This window comes from Lissotriton helveticus, chromosome 3_1 (genome assembly GCF_964261635.1).
Source record: "Lissotriton helveticus chromosome 3_1, aLisHel1.1, whole genome shotgun sequence".
NCBI lineage: Eukaryota > Metazoa > Chordata > Amphibia > Caudata > Salamandridae > Lissotriton > Lissotriton helveticus.
In genome coordinates, this window is record NC_136061.1 from 2048680172 (window position 1) to 2048704382 (window position 24211).

Below are 24211 nucleotides of genomic sequence, written 5' to 3' on the forward strand. Positions count from 1 at the left end.
CAGAAAAGACCAACTTCAACATTAAGGAATCAATCCGATGGGCTTGTTTTTCAAGAATAGTATGAATTGTAATGTTAGCACAGTGTTGCATTGAATAAATCACCTTAGCAAAGGAAGTGCTCAGTTCTCCTTTTCTTTGGGTCCGTGATGTTTTAATGAGCTGATTTCTTGGATTATTCACTCATGTTATTTAAAAAAAATCAATTGTCAAATTCCGCGTGGTTTGAATTTCATGTAACATTTTCTGTCCAGACATAACAATTTAACTGCTAATGGTGAATTAAACTCTTTGAAACAAATTGATTATAGTTCACCTCTTCGGAATATGCTTCCTCATTGTTTTTCCTGTTATCACTATTGGAACAGAGACAATCTAATTTTTTCAGCCTGTATTGACAGATACCCGTGGATTTCTATAAAAATATATTAATTACATTTTCATATAGTTAAAGACATATCCTATAATACTCAATGCCATGGAAAATGTTACTATGTGTTTTGGAGATCAATAATAAAATTCAGTCTTGACAGAGGTTAATAGTGATCTAAATTCGTTACAATTTTGCAAATAAAGTTCAACATGAGCACCGGTGGTAGGTAGTGTGTTATACACATCATTTTGTATTTATTTATCCATGTATTATTTACTATCAGGCAACATATATTGATCAGAAATGCTGTACATCAGGATATTGACATTCAATAGGACAAATGTGCATTGGATGGATAACATAAAAAAGACAGTGGTCAGAATTAAAGAGGGTCAAAGACAAAGATGAGCTATTCACAAGCATGCGTAATGCCATTAATAGACTACGATAATGCTATACATAGTATAACAATAGGGAAGAGACTTACGGGCTAATCAGGCTTTGATTTGTTTTCCTTAGCAATAATTCTTTAGAGCTCTTTTAAAGCATATAAATTAGGTGAACATGGGAATGAATGTCAGAGGAGGATATTCCTTGAGGTAAAATGAGTGGAACCTTCATGCAGCACATAAGTAGGTGACAACATGAGATTTTGGTTAGTGGATGTCAATATCTGATTGACAGAATTCAATACCAAGGCCTGAAGTTTATAGAAGGACCAATTTTTGATAGATAACTTGCAGGCTTGTGGATGATAGATTGAACTAGGTGTGCAGTTTGAGAGGCTGCTTATGGTTCTAGTAGCTAAGCTGAGAATGTTGCCAGTAGATGGAAAGAGATATTGGGGAGGCCTTTTTGTAGGTACTAGTGAGTTGACAAACACATTGGCTTTGTGGAATGTAATGCAGTTGCAGATATTTTTATGTTTAGGCTTTAGCAGCACTTTGCAGGAGTTGTGATGGGGACAAAGGGTTTCTAGAGAATAGAGAGACTGAACAGAACAGGAAGATTTTGGGTGGAGGAGGGACAGGATAGGCAGTGAGAATGACAGTAATTCATGTTTGGTAAGGATATACATAGGTGTACCCAAATATGAAAAACCCCTCAGTTTTGCATGAATTTGTCACGCGGTATGATAGAGACATCCAGTCATGAATCATGAAATTATCCACATCACACAAAAACACAGACACACATTCGACTTAGCCATTCAAATACATTGCCCAGTTAGCATTTGCTTTCATGGAAAGTTCAGAGTTCATTTCCAAGGAGCTCTACCTTTATTTTTTTAAAAGGTCTTGGCCAGCTCCATCAATAGACAAGTGTTCATCCTACCCAATTATAGAGATGGATCCTTGATACAGTATCTTTGGCAGGACATTTTGTGGCATGCTGATACCAGCACCCACAAGGCATGTTGCATAGTTTGCATAAAATGGCCAGCACTTTTCGACGGGTAAATGGATTTCAGATCAAGCATAATCTGTGTAAAATACAACTTATTCGAGTTACATATAGTCTTTTGGACGATTTGTTCCTGTTTATGTTGGTCCTTTATAGTCCACAAAAAGGAGTGAGGGTGATCCCTACAGTGGTGGGGAGCACACAGTGTTTTTTAAACACCCGTCACACACCAAAAGGACCCTTGGCATAATACCCTCACTCCTTTTTATGGATTTCATTATTTTAAATAAAATTGTATAGGGAGAACGAATCCACTTTCTCACTCTGTCCTCTTTTGTCATAATTTGTTATAATTGGTTCTTTATAGTCAACATAACCTGGTTTACAGTGACTGGACTCAGACATTTTCCACTCCAAACACTATGCACCACCTTGTTGATATTTATAACTGTGAAACTATCCCATGTTCCCTCTTTCAGACTGTCATTGCAGCTTGCATTCCCAACCAAATTAAATTACAAAAGCAATATGCAATTAAGTTGGTTTGCAGTTATAGAATTATAGACGATTTTCTTCATTGAACTCGTGCAATACTTTCACTGTAATCACTGCCTAGTCTGTCTAACAATATTTAGTTGAATTATAGCCAAACTGCTGAATGGAAATGCATCCATTCAGGCCTCTTGCAGTCTACTGACTCCAAGCATTTAATATATTCATAATGTTGATGAGATACCTTCAAGAAAATAGCTTCTCTCATTTCACTGGGTAGAGTTTAGATGTGATATTTCAAGGCACAATGAATTTTAAGTTTCTTAATGCACTGCCATTTAGACAAGGTAATGGAAAAGAAGAAAACAGAAGCCATCACTTTGTTTGATTTATGGTTCATTTTCAGTTAGAAGATTTCCACTCCGTGTTAGACACCGATAATAACCTCCCCACACCTATATTATCACAGGGAAATTACCCAAACACAAGAATGTAATTTCGCTGTCATCACTAGAAAATCTCCAGTGATGGCTGAAGTTTAAAATCTAGATTGTCACCAGTATTTTGTTCTCGTACTATATTAAATATAATACCTGCAGTCATGTGCCATTTTCAAAATCTAGTCTAGCAACAATATCTTCTACGTTTTGTATTACAAATTCTACTCTAGGTTTAATATACTGCTATGTGCTTCAGCCACCCTGAAAGCACTTACCTTCACACCTCTCTATTGGAAGTGATGATGACTGTGCTGATAGAATGCCGAAGGGCATGAGTTCAACATGTGAGGACATGTGCAAGTGACATCCATTCTTCGGTTATTCTTTCTGTCTCTCTGTCTGAACTGGAATGCTCCTCTTTTATTTGCAAACAAAATCATTCTTGGAATTTCTGATACTATGGATTTCTCATATGTATAATATAAGAAAGATACATACATCTATCAAGTGCGATAGAATTGAATGCACCTGTTCTAGTCACATTTCATCGGGGCTGGGCGGGAGGCTACTGAAAGATTATTGAATGAGGTTCTAATGCCTAAAGAATTGACCTGGGAGAAAGAACTCCCGCCCACATACTAGTTTAATGTTCTAAACTTCCTATTTGTTTATTTGAAATGCACATACACTATTCCTATGTAAAACTATTGATGTGTGCACAATGCCTAATAGCTAAATATATGTTGCAATTCTATTTTACATTTACCATTGTTTGAAATCTGGTATTTACAAGAATGACGTACTACTACAAATTATGAAGGTTAATGCACAGGTAAGAAAACAGTCATGTGAATCTGAAATTTGAAACCACTGCTGTTTATGAAGTCCACTGACATGGGTGATATGCACAAGTTTCATTTGGGCACACAAAGCTTGCTTAAATTAACAATGGTCCGACTTGCAAGTAAGTCTTAGACACCCTTATGTCCTCATTGATACTAGTAGGTAAGCTAGTAAATACATATGACATGTTCCAGGTTTCATTCATCTGGGTGTCGTGTCAGAACCGACATGCTTGGTGTGGTATTCCTCTCACTTCTTTGTCTTCACTCCTTTTGTTTTACTCAATTTGTTTTTGCTGGCTTTAGAACCCATGGGACCATACCATTTCTAACCAGTGTTAAAGTACATGTGCTCACACATGGTTGAGTTGGCCTACATTTAAGTGGCACATTTAATTTACTTTTAAGTCCCTAGTACATGGTAATGCTAGTACCCTGGCCACATATCTGTATACGCCAACACATTTTGACCTTCTTGTGGGCCTGATTATAATTAGAGAATGACTTCCTCAGGGCTGGGTCTATACATATGTGGGAAACATTCAAAGAAAATACCAAAAAAGGCTCTAACTACAGGGAGTGTTGATAGGGTCCACGAAATATGCAGTTTACACTGAAATTAATTCTATTTTAAAATCATCTTTAATGGTGTCACATTTGAAGTCACAAATCTGAAAATAGCACTTTTAGAAAGTAAGCATTTTCTTGTCCTAATTATTTGTGCCTTCTGCCAGTGTCCTGGGTCACATGACTGTGAATAGCGCTATTGTTAGGGGTTGTGTGTTACTTCCAGACGGTAGCACAAAGAAGGCTTAGGTGTGGACAGGATGGGCCAGCATGACAGGATGACTGGGAGGGGCTGCACTCAGCACCACTTACATTTTAAAGGGCTGTGTCTACTGCACACCAAAGAAATCTGACACTAGGTCTGCCCAGTCTTTTGTCACTCCAAACAGTTTGGAGCCTTAACAGAGAAATGGGGAAGAACTTTAAAGAACTAGATCTGGGGTTAGGACAGGGAGGCCCTCACACAAAGGTTGGCACCAGGTATACCTATTGGACCTCCAGAGCCACTCTTCAGAACACTGCTGGACCTGTGGAAGATGCAGAAGGACTGCCTTGCTTCATGAAGCACTACCCTGCTATCTGAGAAAGGAGATTAGACCTGCTTACCTTCGCCCAAGGCTAACCTGAGTGACTCCAAATGCCAAGTGGGGCCAATCCAGTCCTGGGCCCTAGGAAGTGTCTATACACTGCTGATCCAGGCAAAACCCATGCATCGCCATCATTGTGTGGCTCAGAACTGGCGCATCTCCCTTGATGCCGACTGATCGCCGCAAAGACCAAAGACATTGCATTACCAACTGCTTGGCTCGATGATGATGCATCTCTTGCATGTTAGGGTTAGACAATGCAATGACTCATCTCCAACTCACATGTAATGGAACCGATGCATCACCTACATCTGAAGGGATTGATGACAACGCATCGCCTTCTGTGCTCTTCACATCTTGTCCTCAACGTCGACACAACCGTGAACCAAGGCACTGTTTCAGCGGCCAAGGCCGGTCCCTGTGTCCAACCCGTGCTCCACCGTGGAAGGCCTACACTTTTGGATTTGACCCAGTCTAGCACAACCATATAGCCCGGGTTGGCACATTGTACTTTTAAGCACTACATTTCAGTATATTCTATAAAAATGCATAACTTGAGTTATACATATTGGATTTTTGTCATTTTGGTCTTGTTTTGTTCAATAAATGAATCTCCATTTTTCTAACTAGGTGCAGTATCTTTTTGTGTGGTGTTTTCACTGCTTTACAATTTGAAGTCTTGCACAAATACTTTTCATATTACCTCTTAAATTAAGCCTGACTGCTCTGTGTCAAGCAATCAGAGGGTGAGGCCAGGTGAATTTAGGATGTGTATCTTTCTGATTTACCTTGACTAGGATTGTAGTTCTTGCTTGGACATGGTGCGTCTTTCTGCCAACCAGAAACCAATTTCTAAAATGTCCTATTTGAATAATGCCTTAGATTATAATTTTTGGTTTAACTGTCCTCAAATACTATGCTGTATTTGACGGTCATGTTGGAATAAAAGTTCTTGTATGTTATGCAATAAGTTTTAGACAGATTATCTCAATTATTGTCTAGATTATTCTCGAAATGCAGCAAGCAGTTGTTTTTTTTCATTTCAATGTGTTTCCTGACCAGACATTGTAGGATGTAGTCTTCCCCCGACTGTCAAAAGTCTAGGTTTTAATCCCTCTTTGAACAGTGTAATAACTTGTTTTTCTTCCAACCAGAGCAGCTGCCAGTCATTTTTGCAATGTCGCTACATTAGAATTATAATATCCAGCATATAAACTAGCAATAATCGTAGACAATATAAATGCATCTGAATGTGGAGTAAGGATAAGCAAATATCTAAGCAAATATCCCAGCTCAATACAGAGTGTTGCTGTGTGACTCAGACATCATCTTTGGCTATTTTTCATATAAATGGGATGCACATCAGACATGGGAATACCTTTTGGAAAACCTGATCACAGAAAAAGATGGACCCATTTCAGCCGTACAGGGTTACAGAGCTTGCTGTTAAAATGTAGATACTGCTTTCTGCATAGTTATTACAGGTTGTGCAATAAGCAATTCCTGTGTCGACGTTAGATATCACTCCTATTTATAACAGCCCACTGCCCAATTCATAACATAACATGCTTTGTTTGCATGATTGACTAAAACTGTTGCAATAATTTACTTAAAATACAAATAAATAAACAACAAGTGTGATTATTCAATTTTTACAACAGCATGATTTGCATATAAAATTGAAGAGAGATTGGTTAAAATTTTCAAAATGCAGTCGCTCGGGTATTATGGTTCCAAGTCCCCAGCAAGGTAAATAGCATGTACAAACTCAGCGAGATGAGATGTAAGGAAGCACGTGGTTTACCTGGGCACTCTGCTGATGCTATAACTATAAACAATCTCCAGGTATGGAAATTCTTACTAAATAACACGTGCCACGTGATAGAAATTCAAAACATTTCATGCATCCACATACAAATATGTAGGACTAATTCGACTAACTTTGATTGGGATTTATAGATTATCTATGTTGAAGCTTTCTTTGCAATGAGGCTTGCCTGGACGTGTGCATGCGAGTTTGTGTCACGAGAGCACACCTGAAGAAGACACATTTCTGTACGAACTATTCCCCCAATCCCTGGTTTACTTATTTCCTTCTCAGGTATGTAGTTGTCTCACTTCTAGATCCCTTGCCCCGTTAAGTGCTGCAATGCTTTCGAGCAATATTTGGGATACATCAGTATCGAATCCGACATAGAAGGAATGCCACACACGGAGAAAAAATAATAAGAATGAATAATTAATTGATATAAATTCATGACAATTGTACGGTATTTACCTTCAATCAGAACATTCACATTTGTTCATGAAATCAGGATGACTCTTACAAAACCATCGCTGCTAAATAACCACAGCCGAAGCGGTTGTTTAATAAGGATTGCTCATTGAAAAATATAAAAATTACAATATTCAGTTTTGTACGTACCTTCACTGCTACCAGCATCTTGTCCTTGGTGGGGCTAAGATTATAGCACTCAGCCAGAAACACTTTTCCAAATGCACCTTCTCCCAGCTCTCTCTTCAAAACAATGTCTCGTCTCTTAATGTACTGAACATCTGTAAGTGGGAAAAGAACAAACAAACATAAGGACGGTTAAGGAAGCAGGAATTGGTTCATTTAAGAAAAAATGCTGTGCAATACAATTACTGTAAATTGTCTTCGTGTAACAGGCAATAAGAAGCACTCCAATTAGTTAACATCTCAGGGGATGAATTGTTCCAGAGTCAAGACTGCATGGCAGCTGCTTCACGAGAAGCAAAGCCAGTGAAGTTTCTGGATGGCTTGTTGACTAAAAAGGGGGCTTGTGGGAAAACAGTCTACAATGTAAAGCCATGTACGCTCACCCGAGGCAACGAGCACCGATAGTGCAACTACTATTTAAATGACGCTTGTTAACACAGCGAATGTGCCACTGTAAACAATTATCATGAAGTTCCATATGGTAATGCAAGATAGAGACACTGTTGCAATTTGGAATTGGATAGTCACGTTGCACAGCGACCACAAATGTATATCAGATACCACAGTTATGAAAATATTTTAGACTTGAAATACACACAGTTTATTGATCTTTGCTGATCACTTGCCAAACAACGCAATCGTTTTTTTTTACAGATGAGATGTTCAGAAAGTTACTTACCGTACTCCATCATTAGTATTTTACTTATATATGAAAATGTCAAGTCTGGTCTTGAGGGTCACTGAACTAAACATGCACTGCAAGGATCTGTGTTTAATTCACTGGTGAACGGTTTAGTTTCCCACAAGTTACTCCACTTTCATCCTTTTCCGGCTGATAAATGAGTTTCTATCTGCCTGTGGTCTATCAATAAACACGTGGTATATATCAATTAGTGAGACTATCTCACAAGAGTGTGCATTTTGACAGATGACGAGGGAAAATATTTATTTATCTTTTCCTCGTCGTCTGTTGAAATTCCTCCCACCACCCGGCCCCACTGCCTCACCACTCTTACCTGCATGGGACGTGGCTGCTTCCTAAGAAATCTTTACATAACACTATGGGGCATATTATCAAGCAGGGCGTTAAAATTGTCGCCGCTTTAGCGGCACAAAACTGCCTCTAAACCGGCGATAATGGGCTTGATAATATGGCCTTGTGAATTCCAATAGATGTCCATCTTCTGGTGTTAACATGGGCTTCTATAGGAATTTTCCAGAGCATATTATCAAGCCCATTGTCGCTGTTTTAGCGGCAGTTTTCTGCCGCTAAAACGGCGATAATTATAACGCCCTGCTTGATAATTTGCCCCTGATTTCTTACAGTTATAGACTTACTGTCACCTTCTAGTCACATTTCAAAATGTACCATGTATAAAGCTTATTTTAACAAAATAAAGCATCATTAGATGTTTACGTTTTTTGTATAATTGCAACATTAGGTAATATCTTAGTGCAAGATGTAAACTAAAATATTAATTGCGTATTGTTAAAATGGAAGCCATTGATATGAGCTAAGCTGATAAGAAATCAAACTATTTATTTTTCTTGCATGTAAGACTTATTTTTCGAATGTCATTTTGGATATCTCTATTTTCATGACGAGAACGAAAATCTATCTCTGTGAATTTTAACATAGATTGACGTTTTGCAAACTTTTCGCTTGTCCATCTGTTTCCATGTGTTCATTGCATCTTAATTTTTACAAAAGTCTCCAAATCCACTTATGTTTTTAAACCCCATAGTTGTGCTCCTGTTAAGTAAGCACTTCATAAAACTGTTTTGTGAGGCCAGCCACATTGTTAATGATTCGGCTAGCTGGCTTCATATGTTCACTGGTTTATGAGACAAAGCAAAACTTTTAGACAATAATTGATACGATTTAAAAAGGGAAAAAATAATAATATTAGTCATCTACCCAAAAAGAAAAGTATTTATTATCCACTAAGTTGTATATAAATACCATTGTTTGACAAGCTGAATGAAATATGCCTCGATACATTAACAGGACAAATACAAATATATTTTGGCTACTGCTAACAAATAATGTTCAGTTATGGGAAGCCAACATTTGATTTTAAAGACCCTCTCATCAGCAGTCGATTTTGGTTTTAAGAGTACTATTAGGAAAAGAAATCAACATCTAATGGGCCTGTAATGAAGCACATACTGGTAGAACATTTTCCACTGCCGCTTAATAAATTGTTCAGTGAGCAGGAGATATTAAAGAACTATTATCAACACAGTAAATAGCAAGATATATGCTAGAAAGCTAAATAGACAGGCAATAGAGGTCTAAATAGTGTTCCACTGAGGATGAATAGGAAAAAGGAATAAGTGGAGAACAACATTGCTGTTTTTGTTTAATTCAAACAAGTTGTTTTGGCAGGTAGTTGGTAAGATAGGAAATATATACATATAGGACTAAATTCAAAGTAAATGTAATAATCACTGCTAGTATGGATTTACTAGTATTGATTACTGTATATAGATTTGTTTTATATGAGAAAGAAATCAATTATGAAATTCTGCATTACAGAGATTTAATATACTTGCAAAATATATTTTCCCTGTATCACATATAAAGCGTTTTGTATGCCACAGGTGGGACAATACCTTAATTATGGACGAACTGCAATTAAAATGTCTACAGAATTTCATTTGTTAAACTACATTGAGTTGCTTACCAACTTAAACGTGGTTGCATAAAAGTGAGCTGTTTGTCATAGGGTTTGATAGAGAGAACTAGATTAACAACCTAGAAATATGAACATGTTGCCAGCTTTAATTTTAACCAAAATAATATTACTGTTTCGGTAAAAAAAAAATCCTGTCTACGGATCCAATTCATTCACTGGTATATGAGACATATGATAACCCACCCCACGTTACATGTATTTATAATGCAATCACTATATCCACCTACAGAAATATTACATAAACAATATCATCTTACAACATATTGTCAATGTAAGTACATACGGATAAGTATATATCTACTTTATGTAACTCCACACCTCCTACCATACATACATTTTGGGATACAGTGTACTCAAAGAAACTTGTTTTATTTATTTAAATGTTTACTTACCTGTAAAACTCTGTAATCCCTACATTACTACCCCCACCTGCCCCTCCCCCTCCCCACATCACCGCCCTGCATTTACTCCCACTGCCGGCCGCGGCTGCTGACGTTCAGAATAAACCCTAACTTTGCTAAATCTGGTTTGGGACACGATACTGGAAAACACTTCAATCACTATTTTTAATGTTTAATAGAAATCCAATTCAGGGATGAAGTAAGATTTTTAATACATTAATAGAAACTTAGGAAAAGGGAATTAAAAAAACAATAAATGTAATCTGTCTGAACCTGTGAAAAGCTAATTCACATTAGCCTGCTGTCAGAAGTCCCACCATTGCTTTCTCCTAATGCTACCAGGGCAGAAACAATGGCTTAGGTATTTTGGCAGTAAGGGTGGGTGTTAGGTATGTGACACATATCAGCTCAGCAAAGGCAGCCGAGGAGGGTCAGGGACTTCATTCATTTAAACACGACCGGATTGGGATTGTACATTTATAGATAAGAGTAAAGGGAGAACTGAGTAAGAGAATCAATTTTGTCCACTTTGTTCTCTGTAGCTAGTTTGGAATTAGACCTGTGTGGAGAGGGGGTGGGGGACAGACCAGAGAACCAGTTAACCAGTTTCCTGCAGCTGAGAAGAAGGAGACTGCTTATTTCATTAAAGACACCCCTGGCTGGCACACAAGCTCCCTCTAGGTCATAAAAGATTCTGCCATATTGGATTTTCCTCAGAATAGTGACCTGTGGTATATGTTGCAGTAAGAGTCACCTCCACATTCTGGCTGGTAAATCCTACAAAAGTGGCACCTCATACACTGCTCCTCGGAAAGTTTTTTAGGCCTATGGAAGAACAGGAGAAGACTGTACCTACTGTTTAAAATCCTTGTGGACCTTTTCCTGGGACTAAGAAGTTGATTTGAAAGGTCAGTTGGCTGACCTCCTGTGTGGCTACAGTGACACAAAAAGCTACAAAATGTCTCTTTCCTGAGGTGCCCAGCTGGCCAGTAACTACTTAACCTGAACTGCACCCTGCTGGAGCGATTGTTGGCACTGTGGTTGTGGGAGCCGTAGAAGTGACCAAGAGGAGCTGCTTCAAAAACTCTGCAAAGATGAGGCGTAAGATGTTTTTGGACTTCCAAGGCCTCTGGAACTTCATAAGCAACTCACGGCAACAGTGCCCAATTTTGTCGAAGTCATCCGATATGGTTCTAGGTTTGCCCCAATGAAAGATTTTGAGTTCCATAATAAAGGCTAAGTCCAAAGGTGGAAATGTCAACCCGCAGAAGGCATGAAAATTATCCGCCTGAGGCAAAGATTCAGTGGCCGAAAAATTTGAATTTCTCCCATTCTAAGTCTTCCCTCCTTTCTCTGGAGCGAGTCTTGGTGCAGCATACCATTGTCCCCTACACGACAGAAGTGGGCTTAATCCCTCTTTATTGTCTCCAATTGAAATAGCAGCCCTAAATTGCAGCATTTGTTCTCTGAAGCTCCTCTAAACTAGAAGTTACTTTAAGTAGCTACCTAGGAACGTACAGCGGGATATATGATTGTATGCTGACAGCATGCCTTTACAATAGCACGTGCTAGTCTTTGATGGAATCATCCTAATTTTTGCAGACATGCTTCAACATGCCCCTGACACTTCAATTACTGCACTTGTCAGTGGCTGATATGTCTGAATGAACATGCCATTGTCTTGAAAGCATCATTTATAGTAATACTAAAACCAAACACTCTTCTACACATAAGGTGTGTATCCTGCATTTGCCTCAGCTTGGCTCAAAGTGATGAACATTCTACTTGCCAAACTTATCTGGCATTTGCTACTCCACTTACAGCAGCTGAACCAGTGGGGGCTACCTCAGAATGGGAGTGGTGGGGTGGGGGATGAAAAAACTATAAAAAATAAACGTATCTGTCATCATTGCAGCCACCACCGCCTCTCCTCAGAACCCGAACAACCCAGGCTCCCTGCCTCTCCCAGTCAATCATGACGCTGCATCAGCAGAGTCATGATTGGTCTGTGTGGCCAAACAAGCCACTCAGGCAATGCATGGGAGCCTAGGCATGTTCTACACCGAGCTGTACAACACAGTGCGGTGGAGAACATGCTAAGTTCGCATGACGGTTTGGTCGGCCCCACTCCTCACTCTGTTCTGAGGGCTGTGAACCCAGCCCCACCCCACCAGACCTGGCATCGATTCCCACAAAGAAAAAGAAAACCTTTGTTATTATCATATCATTTTTTAATTATTTTGCACTGCTCGCTGAGCGGAGGAGCCGCCACTGAGCTGAACTTCCTAGTACATATTCCATGATGGCTGCTCAGGATCTCCTACCTGAAGGGCACTATTGGCAGGTTGGCATGATAGAATGCTGAGAAGTATGCAAGTGATAGTGAAGGTGCTGGTGTTAAGATACACTTGTTGTAAGGGATAAAGTGAGTATTCCAAACCTTTACAGGTGTAGTACTCTTACCTACACTAGATGATGCACTACAACATCCTTCATGCTTCTACTAGTTATACCAAATACACACTGATAATTTGCTGGATACGATTCCATATTTACTTCTTGTCCCTTCAGAGAATGTCAATGAAACCTTTTTATTTCATGGACACCTCTTCTACATATCACTTTCTCACTTCCAGCTAGATGTATCTCCTTGGTGTGGCTCCTCGCTTGCAGTTCTGAAACTGAGAACTACTGGCCCTTTATCCTGCTTGCCTCTGCACTCAAGAATACAGGAATATTCTACTTGCACACTCTTATGATGTCATCATGGCCAGTAGCATTTTAAGGATTTGAACGATTCACTGAATTTAAATCGGTAATTTGCTATTGGGACTATTACCTACTAGCTATTTAAAACCAAAATACATGCATACATAACGAATTGTGATTTTATATCTGTGATTCTTCATTTCTCTCTAATAGCAAATCGCAATTTCCTTGCTCTGTACAGCAGACCCATGAAGCCAAAGGGACCTCTTTTATTTTTTGTTGCAGATTTATATTGCTCACACTCGACCCTAAGGTATTGGGGCGCTTTATATGAGCACCAGTTACGTTACGCAAGGACACATACATTGTTTTGGGAGGCACGGGGAGATTAAGTGATTTGCCCAGAATAACAGGAGGTGGAGTCGAGCCGAGGCTCGAACTTTGGTTTCCCAGCTCCAAAGTCGGCAGTCTAGCTGTGAGACCACATCCTCTCCACTCTTTCACTGACTGGAGACCATACAACTTGCTCTCTTGTCGGGTCCTCAAAAGCACAACAGTAGTGTGAGAGTGCACAAATACTCTACGGCCTAATAACCCTCTGCCCTCCCCCCAAAAAAACGAAAGATATTCGCCCATAACCATCTACTGCATGTTTCGCGTGCAGGCGAACACTGTCTCCTTTTGCACGTACATGTGACACAAGGGCACACGGTTCTAGTGTGGGATAAGCATGCAACAAGTCCATGCCGTGGGACACTTTTACAAGTACACCCTCTAGTAAAGAACAGACGGTAAGGGAACAAAATGAACATGTTGGGGTTATGAGGAACTCTATCAGGATTACATCGAGAATAAATTGAAAACTCAGGCACAAGCTCTATACAACAATTGGCAAAAATGCAGGAATTTCAAAAAGCATTGTGATGGTTATGAATTGTTAAAAACATATGTCTATCAAGAAGTCCCTTGAGATAGGTGTTATTAGCCCTGCTCCCACCGCCTTTACCTGAGTACAAAATGCCAGATGTCTAAAACCTTTATGCAAAACACCATTACAATCACATCCTTTTCATCTACAGTTCTGCAGCCTGGAGCGCTCGATTGATCAAAATCATGTTAAAAACTTTGAATTGTGTTCTCAGTGCATTAATGATGCACTCAACTATGCATTCAAAAGAATTGGGGTCCATTGGAACATGACGGCTTAATATTGTAGAACTAATTAATGTAACGGTCTTTTTATTTTTCATTCTTTGGCTGGGCACACTCTGTTCATGAAGATATTGATATTCCCTTAATGGGAGTTGTTCATTAGCAGAAACTGGCTGGAGGCAGGTTCACATTACCTAACATATTCATTAGCTGCTGGCGCACATAATCCCTGCCAACTACTCTGCAGCCAAATGAATACAATGCACCAATGGCATAGTTCTTGGCTTTCACATCTAGGCGAAACTACTGTGGATTTCCCAGGTCTATGTACTGTACACTGCAGCAATTTACAACTCAAGCTCAGCTACCCAAGTTGGAAAAATTGAATCTGATCAATTCACAGAAACCAACTCATCGCTGTGTCTGGTCAATTAATAAGACATTGAGCAAGTCACCCAACCTAATTCTCTAATTGATTTAGTGCAGACACATACTCTGATATACAAAAGTATATTCATCATTTGAAATGGATTTTAAAGTAGGATTGCAAGGTCATCTGAACAGAGGACTGAGAGGGCAGCTGTCAACTATTGTCTCAAAGAATGAGCTATTCATCTTGTTAGAAATGGGGTTTCTGGTTGGTTGGGATATGCACCTATGCCAGGCCGAACTCACCACTCTAGTCACGGTAAGTAAGTTACACGCCAAAGATAACCAGTGCTCACCCCCTTGGTAGCTTGGCAATAGCAGTCAAGCTTATCCCAGAGCAACGTGGAAAGCGTTTGTGCAACACACTCACACCTGTGACACAATAATTGCGCCACAAAAGACACTCCAACCCATATTATACAAAAACAAAAGCTATATTGTATACAAATCATAGTCTACTACATCATAAAACAGTGATTACTATGCCAACTAGGCAATTGCCAAAAACATCACAATGAGTGCAATCAAAGAATGACTGGTATGTTGCAAAATATCATGAAGAAAACATTACCTGATTACATGATACAGTATTCATTATCCTGTCAGTATAAGGCATAAACTTGACATACACCAGTCTCAGAACCTGAAATGCAGCATGTAATGAATAATACACAGGGATCACCTACTTTTATCCTAAACACGAAGGCTACAGAGCGTCTGTGCTCTTTCTAGGTCTGGTATGGTCCATAGTATGAAAAGCCCACCATGCCGGGCAATCGCAGGCTCCCTCGGGCTAGTTGGAAATTACGAAATTACCCAGTGCCTCAAAGTACATGCACTCGGAGTGCGCGTTACTTGGGCTCCAATTCAGGTCACCCATGTACCCAAAGAAGTCTGAATATGTTGGCGAGAGCCCCAAACACAGGAGCGGCTCCAACGCAGCTCTCGGTAAGGCCAACAGAATTGTCAGTGAGAGCATGGGGACCCCACCATGCTGCCAGATCCAACACACTCCATAGTACCTCCGTGGGCGCCAGGTCACAGTATTTGGGTAACCCAAGGCAGGTCAGTGTTGGCAAACCTCTCACCTTCCTTATCAGGGCCCAGTTGCCAGCACTGCAACGAGAACCTCAGACACTGCTCTCAGTCACCGGTGAGCCCAGCTTGCTAAGTTTCCGGGGCCCCGCTAAAGGGGTTCAAGGCAGTCAGCAGCGGTGTCCACTTTGGCGTGTAGGTTCCCTCTCAGAAAGGGTTCCTCAACAGGTTGTCATTTGGGGTCCCCTCGGTTGGGGCCACCATACCTCAGACGTCCGGGGGCTTTGCTGCCACACGCATCATGAAAAAGGACATACACCACTCCCCATGCACTTCTCTTTTGGGAACACAACATCCCATGCCCCAAGAAGTGTTCACTAGATACTGAGAGGACAGGGGCTAGAAGCACAACCAGTGCTCACCTCACGCTGGTGAAGGGGAATGGAGAGCACTCACCTCGCTCTTCTCCTTTTGGCCAAAAAAAGCCACATAAAGTGCTTACCATGCACTAAAGTTAGAAGTCTCAAGGACATGCTGGAAATCCTAAAGGAGTCTTCCTGAACCCCTCACAAGAACAGGGGGAAGGGATGGGAGACAAGCACATGAGCCCCTGCAGAACACTAGGAGCATCAAAAGCAGAGCACAGGCAGGCAGACCCTTGTAGCAAAGTGACAGTACTTCTCTCAGCCCAGCAGGTGGCAGTAGGTCAGCTCTGCGCAGTAGGTAAGTCCAACGTAGAGCCAGCATAGTCTGGTTACAAGTCCCACATAGAGTCTAAAATCATATGGTCAGTTTGCCTATACTTATACTCAAAATGTCTTAATCTGAGGAAATTGCAAAGTACCTTAGAAGTGCACAACCCCCCTTTCAACCTAGCACTGGCTCCAGATGTACAGCAGGGGGTAAATCAGTTCTTTGTGTGAGGTCAGGACACAGCCTATAGAAATGCAAGTGCCGCCGCCTCCCTCTCTCCCAGCCCAGGAAGACCATTTAATATGCAGATGTAGCCCTGTTACACTCCAACCCCCCTGGTGTGATGACTGTCTGCAAAGTATGCCCTAAGTATAGCTGTCAACAATCCCAGACATGGATTAGAGTCAGGCTGCATAGCACACACAGTTATAAGCACAGAGAAGTGCTCAGTTCATAAAAATTGCATTTCTAAAACAGTAATACAAGATCCACCTACATCTGTAGGCATGATTTTTATTAACATTCTAAACATACCAAACATGGCAGCGCTACTCCTTTCAGATAAGGAAGTATGACTTAAACATATATAAGGGAATTCACAATGCTAGCATATGAGAGGGGTAGGCCTCAAAGTCGTGAAAAACAAAGTAGGCTATTTGCCACTACCACGACATGCCACACAATAAATACACATACCCTATCTTTTACCTACACAGCACCATGCTCACAGGCCCTACCTTAGGGGTGACTTACATGTAGTAGTCTTGGCAAGTGGTTTTAAAAGCAAAGTCAATGTAGAAGTAAACTTCACACACATGCACTGCAATGGCAGGCCTGAGAAAAGTTTGAAGGGCTACTTCTTTGGGTGGTGCAGTTAAGGAATATGATTCATTTTCAAAGTACAATGTTGTGATGGGTGTTTAAGATATAAAATACATCATTGCAAATGTATCCTACATGAAACATTGTATTCACTGGTTGGATTTTAACTTTTGTAGATTTTATTTTTCAGTGTGATCTTTTTATGCTTCCTTAATAGGTACATCTGCACCTGCATATCACAGATCTCGATTCAATCGAATCAGGATCAGGAGATTTACATGGCACTGCCCACAGTGTGAGGTGAGTCAGGGAGATTTGTCTTTCCATTAGAGTGCCATCTGTGGTAGCATTGTCAATAGGGTGACACCCCGCAAAGTAGAGAGTTTGAAGGCATTCTTCATTTTCAATGCATTTTATAAACTGCATTTCTAAACGTATGTCTCGTTTAGGTAGCCATTAGTGGCACAATGATTCTAAGAAATTGCAAAAAATGCACCAATTTCTCGAGGTGTAAAGGAATTAACTTTTTCACATTTGTAAATGTTTCGCATTTGTAAGAAAGTGACATGTTAATTGAGGTGAATAGTAGTTTACGACACCCAATGTCCCTTACCTATAATGTTCTGACAAAGGTTGCATGAATGAAAACTTAGTTCAACCCCTGGTAGCTCTGGCACAGAGCAAAATGCTTCAGCCTCAAGCGCATACCACAATGTACATGAAAGTACAAAGTTGTTGTATCTTCATCCACAATATTGTTTTATTATTGACCCACGTGCCTCTTCTTAATTTCTAGCATTTAAGCAACATGTGTTTCACCGTAACGGGCATACTCCACAAGATCCGCAGGGCTGTCTGGCCAATAAAGTATAGATCCTGAATTTCTGCTTAACTCCCGGTTGTACTTCCGACTCTGATAAAATCAAAAATCATCTACAAACATTACCAATCTCTTCTAAACATAGTTCATCCCCAATCTATATTTAAAATTTGTTTTTATGTGAAATAGAGAGGTGTCTCAAGTGTGAAGAGAAGTCCTCACCGCAGATGTTTTTTATCATTCCTTACTAATGTAAGACCAATCATGCTCGGACCTTGGCCTCTCTTCACACTTGATATATATATATATATCTATATATCTATATATATATAGATATATATAGATATATATCTATATATATATATAGATATATATATTACCTACTGGCAGTCGCCAGTAGGTAGTTATAGTTAGGATTGATTTCCATAGGGAAATCGCACCATTCTATTGGTAATAACTTTGGCGCCGGTTGAGGAATCAGCCTGAATTTATCAGCAACTTTGCCTCGCGGCTCTCCGCTCCTTCCCTGAAAGTTTGGGGGGGATTCGACAAGCGGGGGCCGAGATAAAAGGGGGGGTCCCAAAACGTGTTTTCCCCATGTTAATTTCCATAGGGCGGTCTGTCGCACTTTTAGCTCGAACGGCTGAATGGATTTTCACCAAACTTGGCAAACTTGTAGGGACTGGTAGCCCGATGTGCCTTTGCTATGTCTCAAGATATGTGCTCAAGAGGATTTTCAGTAATTTAGGTTAAAAAAAATGTATATATCTGTAAGCGCGCCCCTGTAAATGTGAGGTAGTTCTGAAAATAACTTTTTTTTATTGTTTTTACTGAACATTTGTATTTTTGAACAATTTTATATATTTTTTGTGTTTTTTAAGGGAACAAACAAAAAACAGGGAAGTGGAAATGGCTCAACAGGAGCAAAAAAAAGAAAAGAATTAGTGCTTCCTTTTCTTGTTGCATTGGTGGTTGTCCACAGCATAATTTATTAAGGTGACACTAAGTTCACCATAACATAATGTTTTACCACAGAAAATGCAAACATGTTTTATGGTGCCAAATTTTGGTTGTATATTTGGCACCATTTGGCGTGCTTCAGGACCAGAATGTGAGTTTTCAGTAGAGGAGGTGCTGGCCACAGGGGGTAGGTTATTCTGAAGTTCCTGAGGTTCAGCGTGGGCTAAGATATTTGGATGAAACCTCTCCATGTGGCGGATCATGGTAAAATTACCAAATGAATATTTCTTTAGGGGGTTGCCCCTGGAGAGGACTGAGCCACAAATTAGACAGGTGACTTTGGGGGCGTTCACCTGTTTTTGGCCTTCAGGGATGGAAAAGAATTGCCAAACATAGTGCACTTTAACGTGCCTTTGCCTTGGTTGTTCAGGCAGGAAGTGCTTTGATTGTTGCTCCTCCTCCTCTTCTTCCTCTTCTTCTTCTTCTCCTCCAAGGAACTGTGGTGGTGGACCTTCTTTTCTTGGTGGTGGTGGTGGTGGGGGGGTGCACCAGCTGCAGCTACAAGTGATGCCATTGCAGTGATCAAAAATAGCTCTTGCTCTCTCAATAAAGAAAGTTAGAATGATGAAAAAAGGAGGGGGCTTTCATCATTTGGAGAAAAAAAATGATGAGAACCAATGAAAAGTGTTATTTTCAGGTCACATGACTGACACATGACCCGGTGCGCTTACGTTACGTGCTCCGGCGCGCTTACGCTACGCGCACCGCGCTGCGCCGCGGAGCGCTTCCGGGTGCGTTTACGAAGCGCGTCATAAGACGCGTCACGATGTGGTTTTTTCGATCGCGGCAATAGCGCTAACGGCACGCTCCCCGGTACGTGCCCCAGGGCGCGCCGTAACATTGCGCTTACCCGTGCATTCACCGGTACGCGCCCCGGGAGCGCCCCAGGGCAAAAAAAAAAAAATTACGTAATTATACAATATAAAATTCGTTATAAAAAATATTACTTTTCATACCTATAGAGATTTGCTATTAAAAAACCATTGAAATTCACTGAAAAAAACATAGGTTTCACACCAGTTATAGTTAGGAATTAGCATTTAAAAAACCTTTTAAATTCATTTAAAAAACCATAGGTTTCACATCAGTTATAGTTAGCTGGAAGTTTTACTCGCATAAAAAACCAATGAAATTCCCACGTTATAGTTAGTTGGACTCACTATAACTTGCGCGTGCAATGCACTGCTGATGACGTCACATATTACATCACTCATGACATGGTCAGTGACATCACTCATGACATCACTGATGACACCATCCTTGTGACAGAGTGTAAGACCTCCTTTCACTGTAATGCAACCCTTGAAACACATATTCAAAAATAGAAACAAACATTTTCTGGTGTGAAACCTATGGTTTTTTTCAGTGAATTTAATAGGTTTTTTAAATGCTAATTCCTAACTATAACTGGTGTGAAACCTATGGGTTTTCAGTGAATTTCATAGGTTTTTTAAATGCTAATTCCTAACTATAACTGGTGTGAAACCTATGGTTTTTTCAGTGAATTTCATAGGTTTTGTAAATGCTAATTCCTAACTATATATAGGGCCTCAAACCTATGTTTTTTTCAGTGAATTTCAAAGGTTTTTTAATAGCAGATCTCTATAGCTATGAAATATAATATTTTTTATAATGAATTTTATATTGTATATTTATGTAATACTATTTTTTTATGTATATTTTTCCCTTTTAAAAAAAATGTTTTTTTGCCCTGGTGCGCTCCCGGTGCGCGTACCGGTGAGCGCGCCGGTAAACGCAGTTGCGGCACGCCCCGGTGCGCGTACCGGTGAGCGTCCCGTTAGCGCTATTGCCGCGAACGAATACATCATCGTGACGTATCGCGTAGCCGCGTGATGCGTCTTATGACGCATGGCGTAAGCGCACCCGGAAGCGCCCGATCGCATACGATCGCGCAACGTAAGCGCCACTGGCCGCGACCCGACGCGCTTACGCTACGCATAGGTTTTTTAAATGCTAATTCCTAACTATAACTGGTGTGAAACCTATGGTTTTTTCAGTGAATTTCATAGGTTTTGTAAATGCTAATTCCTAACTATATATAGGGCCTCAAACCTATGTTTTTTTCAGTGAATTTCAAAGGTTTTTTAATAGCAAATCTCTATAGCTATGAAATATAATATTTTTTATAATGAATTTTATATTGTATATTTATGTAATACTATTTTTTTATGTATATTTTTCCCTTTTTAAAAAAATGTTTTTTTGCCCTGGTGCGCTCCTGGTGCGCGTACCGGTGAGCGCGCCGGTAAACGCAGTTGCGGCATGCCCCGGTGCGCGTACCGGTGAGCGTCCCGTTAGCGCTATTGCCGCGAACGAATACATCATCGTGACGTATCGCGTAGCCGCGTGATGCGTCTTATGACGCATGGCGTAAGCGCACCCGGAAGCGCCCGATCGCATACGATTGCGCAACGTAAGCGCCCCTGGCCGTGCCCCGACGCGCTTACGCTACGCGCCCCGGGGTGCGCCCCCGGGCGCGTAGCTTAAGCGCGTCGGGTCATGTGACCTGAAAATAACACTTTTCATTGGTTCAGAACAGTTTTGGTTTCCAAATGATGAAAGCCCGGGTCATATGACCTGAAAATAACACTTTTCATTGGTTCAGAACAGTTTTGTTTTCCAAATGATGAAAGCCCCCACCTTTTTTCCTCATTCTCACTTTGTTCTTTGAGCGAGGAAGACCTGTTTCTATTCATTGAGAAATGGCTACAGTAGCAGCAGGAGCATCTGCACCACCACCACCACCACCACCACCACAAGGACCACCACAACACCACATTGGTGGTGAAGAAGAAGAGGAGGAGGAGGAGGAGGAGGAGAGAAGGCACTTCCTGCCTGAAGATAATACCACCTATAAACCGAAGGAACACTTTGTGTGGGAGTTTTTTAAAATCCCAAAGGACCAAAAGAAAGTCAATGCGCCAAAGGTGACATGTCTCATCTGTGGCACTGTACTTTCCAGGGGGAACCCTGCCAAAAAATATTCATTTGGGAACCACACAATGCTTCGCCACATGCAACGTAGGCACCCTAACAACTATGCTGCGGCAGAGGTCAGAGAACTGACCAGAAACCCTCCCCAGTCTTCTCCTAGCACCTCCAAAACAAATCAACCCACTCCATCGGGTCCAGAAACAAGGGAGATGGTCCCAAATATACAACGCCAGTTCGGAGATTACAAAATAATTTGTATATTTTGCGGGACTACAATTTCCTATGGTGAGCAAAGCATCAAACTCATTAACTGTCATGGAGACAACCATAACTGCCGAAAGAAGCCTTAATTTTTTCCTGATTTTTTTTGCTCCTGTTGAGCCGTTTACAATTCCCTGTTTTTTGTTTGTCCCCATAAAAACTGCAAAAAATATATAAAATTGTTCATAAAAGCCAAAAAAAGTAAAAAATGTTCAAAAAAATATAAAACAACAAAAAGAATACAAAAAACAGTTCTTTTTAGAACTACCTCCAATTTATAAAAAAATGCTACATTTTTTAAAAACTCTGTCATTCTTTTTTCTCCATAGTACACTCCCCGGTACGCTCCCTGGTGTGCGTACTGGGCGCTCCCCCCCGCAAAAATCGGCCCCCACATCAATCCTAGAGGGTCAGGGGGGTCTACCCTACCCCCCTTTGGCCATTTCACCCTTTGTTTTTGCCACCTCTTGTGTCTTGATCCTACCGAGACACAAGATGGCGTCCGCTCCGGACTGTTTGGAATGTTGACAGACACCCGAGAGCCAATCACCTTTCCGCCCGCGAAATCGCGTACCGGGCGCGCTTATAGATATATATATATTTTTGAACCTAAATTACTCAAAATGCACTGGAACACATATCTTGAGACATAGCAAAGGCACATCGGGCTACCAGTCCCTACAATTTTGCCAAGTTTGGTGGAAATCCATTCAGCCGTTTGGGCTAAAAGTGAGTCCAACCGCCCGATGGAAATTAACATGGGGAAAACACGTTTTGGGACCCCCTTTTATCTCGACCCCGCTTGACAAATCCCCCCCAAACTTTCAGGGAAGGAGCGGAGCATAGCGGGCCATCTTCTTTGAGAAATTCGCGAAGATTCGTCCACCGGCGCCAAAGTTATTCCCAATAGAATGTTGTGGATTTTCTATGGAAAACAATCCTAACTATAACTACTTACTGGCGACCGCCAGTAGGTAATATATATATATATATATATATATATATATATATATATATATATATATATATATATATCCATCACACGCTGCCACAAAGTGAAGACGCCACACCATGAAGAGTTTTGCCTTTTAATGAAGGGCTGGAACACCGCAGGTTTAACAGTCTCTCTTGCAATTAAATAATGATGGCCCAACGCGTTTCAAGCATACACTGCTCTTGGTCACGGGCTGCTCGGCAAAAGGAAGAAGGTCGGCAGTCACACAGGAACAGCTGATTAATACACCCATAATCCCGCCCCAGTGGGCGTGTGCACGCACAGCATGCTGGTGCTTGAAGTTCCTTATTTGTTGTTTCCACAGTGGGTGCCTTCGTTTTCCCTAAAATCATGCCTATTTTTACCCATGTGGGTTGAAAAGTAGTTGCCAAATCCCGCCGTATTATTTTTCAAAGTCCTTTCACATGGCACTCTCCGTCCCAGTGAGTTCGTGAATGCAAACTCTGGGACTGTCTGATAGCAGCAGGGCGTCCTCGCGACCTGACCGGCCGCTTAAAGTCCATCAAACGCTGCCACAAAGTGAAGACGCCACACCATGAAGAGTTTTGCCTTTTAATGAAGGGCTGGAACACCGCAGGTTTAACAGTCTCTCTTGCAATTAAATAATGATGGCCCAACGCGTTTCAAGCATACACTGCTCTTGGTCACGGGCTGCTCGGCAAAAGGAAGAAGGTCGGCAGTCACACAGGAACAGCTGATTAATACACCCATAATCCCGCCCCAGTGGGCGTGTGCACGCACAGCATGCTGGTGCTTGAAGTTCCTTATTTGTTGTTTCCACAGTGGGTGCCTTCGTTTTCCCTAAAATCATGCCTATTTTTACCCATGTGGGTTGAAAAGTAGTTGCCAAATCCCGCCGTATTATTTTTCAAAGTCCTTTCACATGGCACTCTCCGTCCCGGTGAGTTCGTGAATGCAAACTCTGGGACTGTCTGATAGCAGCAGGGCGTACTCGCGACATGACCGGCCGCTTAAAATCCATCAAACGCTGCCACAAAGTGAAGACGCCACACCATGAAGAGTTTTGCCTTTTAAT

At 41.0% G+C, this 24211-nt stretch overlaps 1 protein-coding gene across 3 annotated transcripts in view; it reads right to left on the bottom strand.

Annotated features, from left to right (window-relative positions):
• NTRK3 (neurotrophic receptor tyrosine kinase 3) overlaps window positions 1–24211 on the bottom strand; it is a 1749208-nt gene that overhangs the window by 209276 nt on the left and 1515721 nt on the right. For all 3 annotated transcript variants that reach the window (XM_078683168.1, XM_078683167.1, XM_078683169.1), the window contains exon 13: window positions 7129–7259. In XM_078683168.1, the coding sequence (XP_078539294.1) occupies window positions 7129–7259 (131 nt within the window). The remainder of the gene's footprint in view (window positions 1–7128; window positions 7260–24211) is intronic.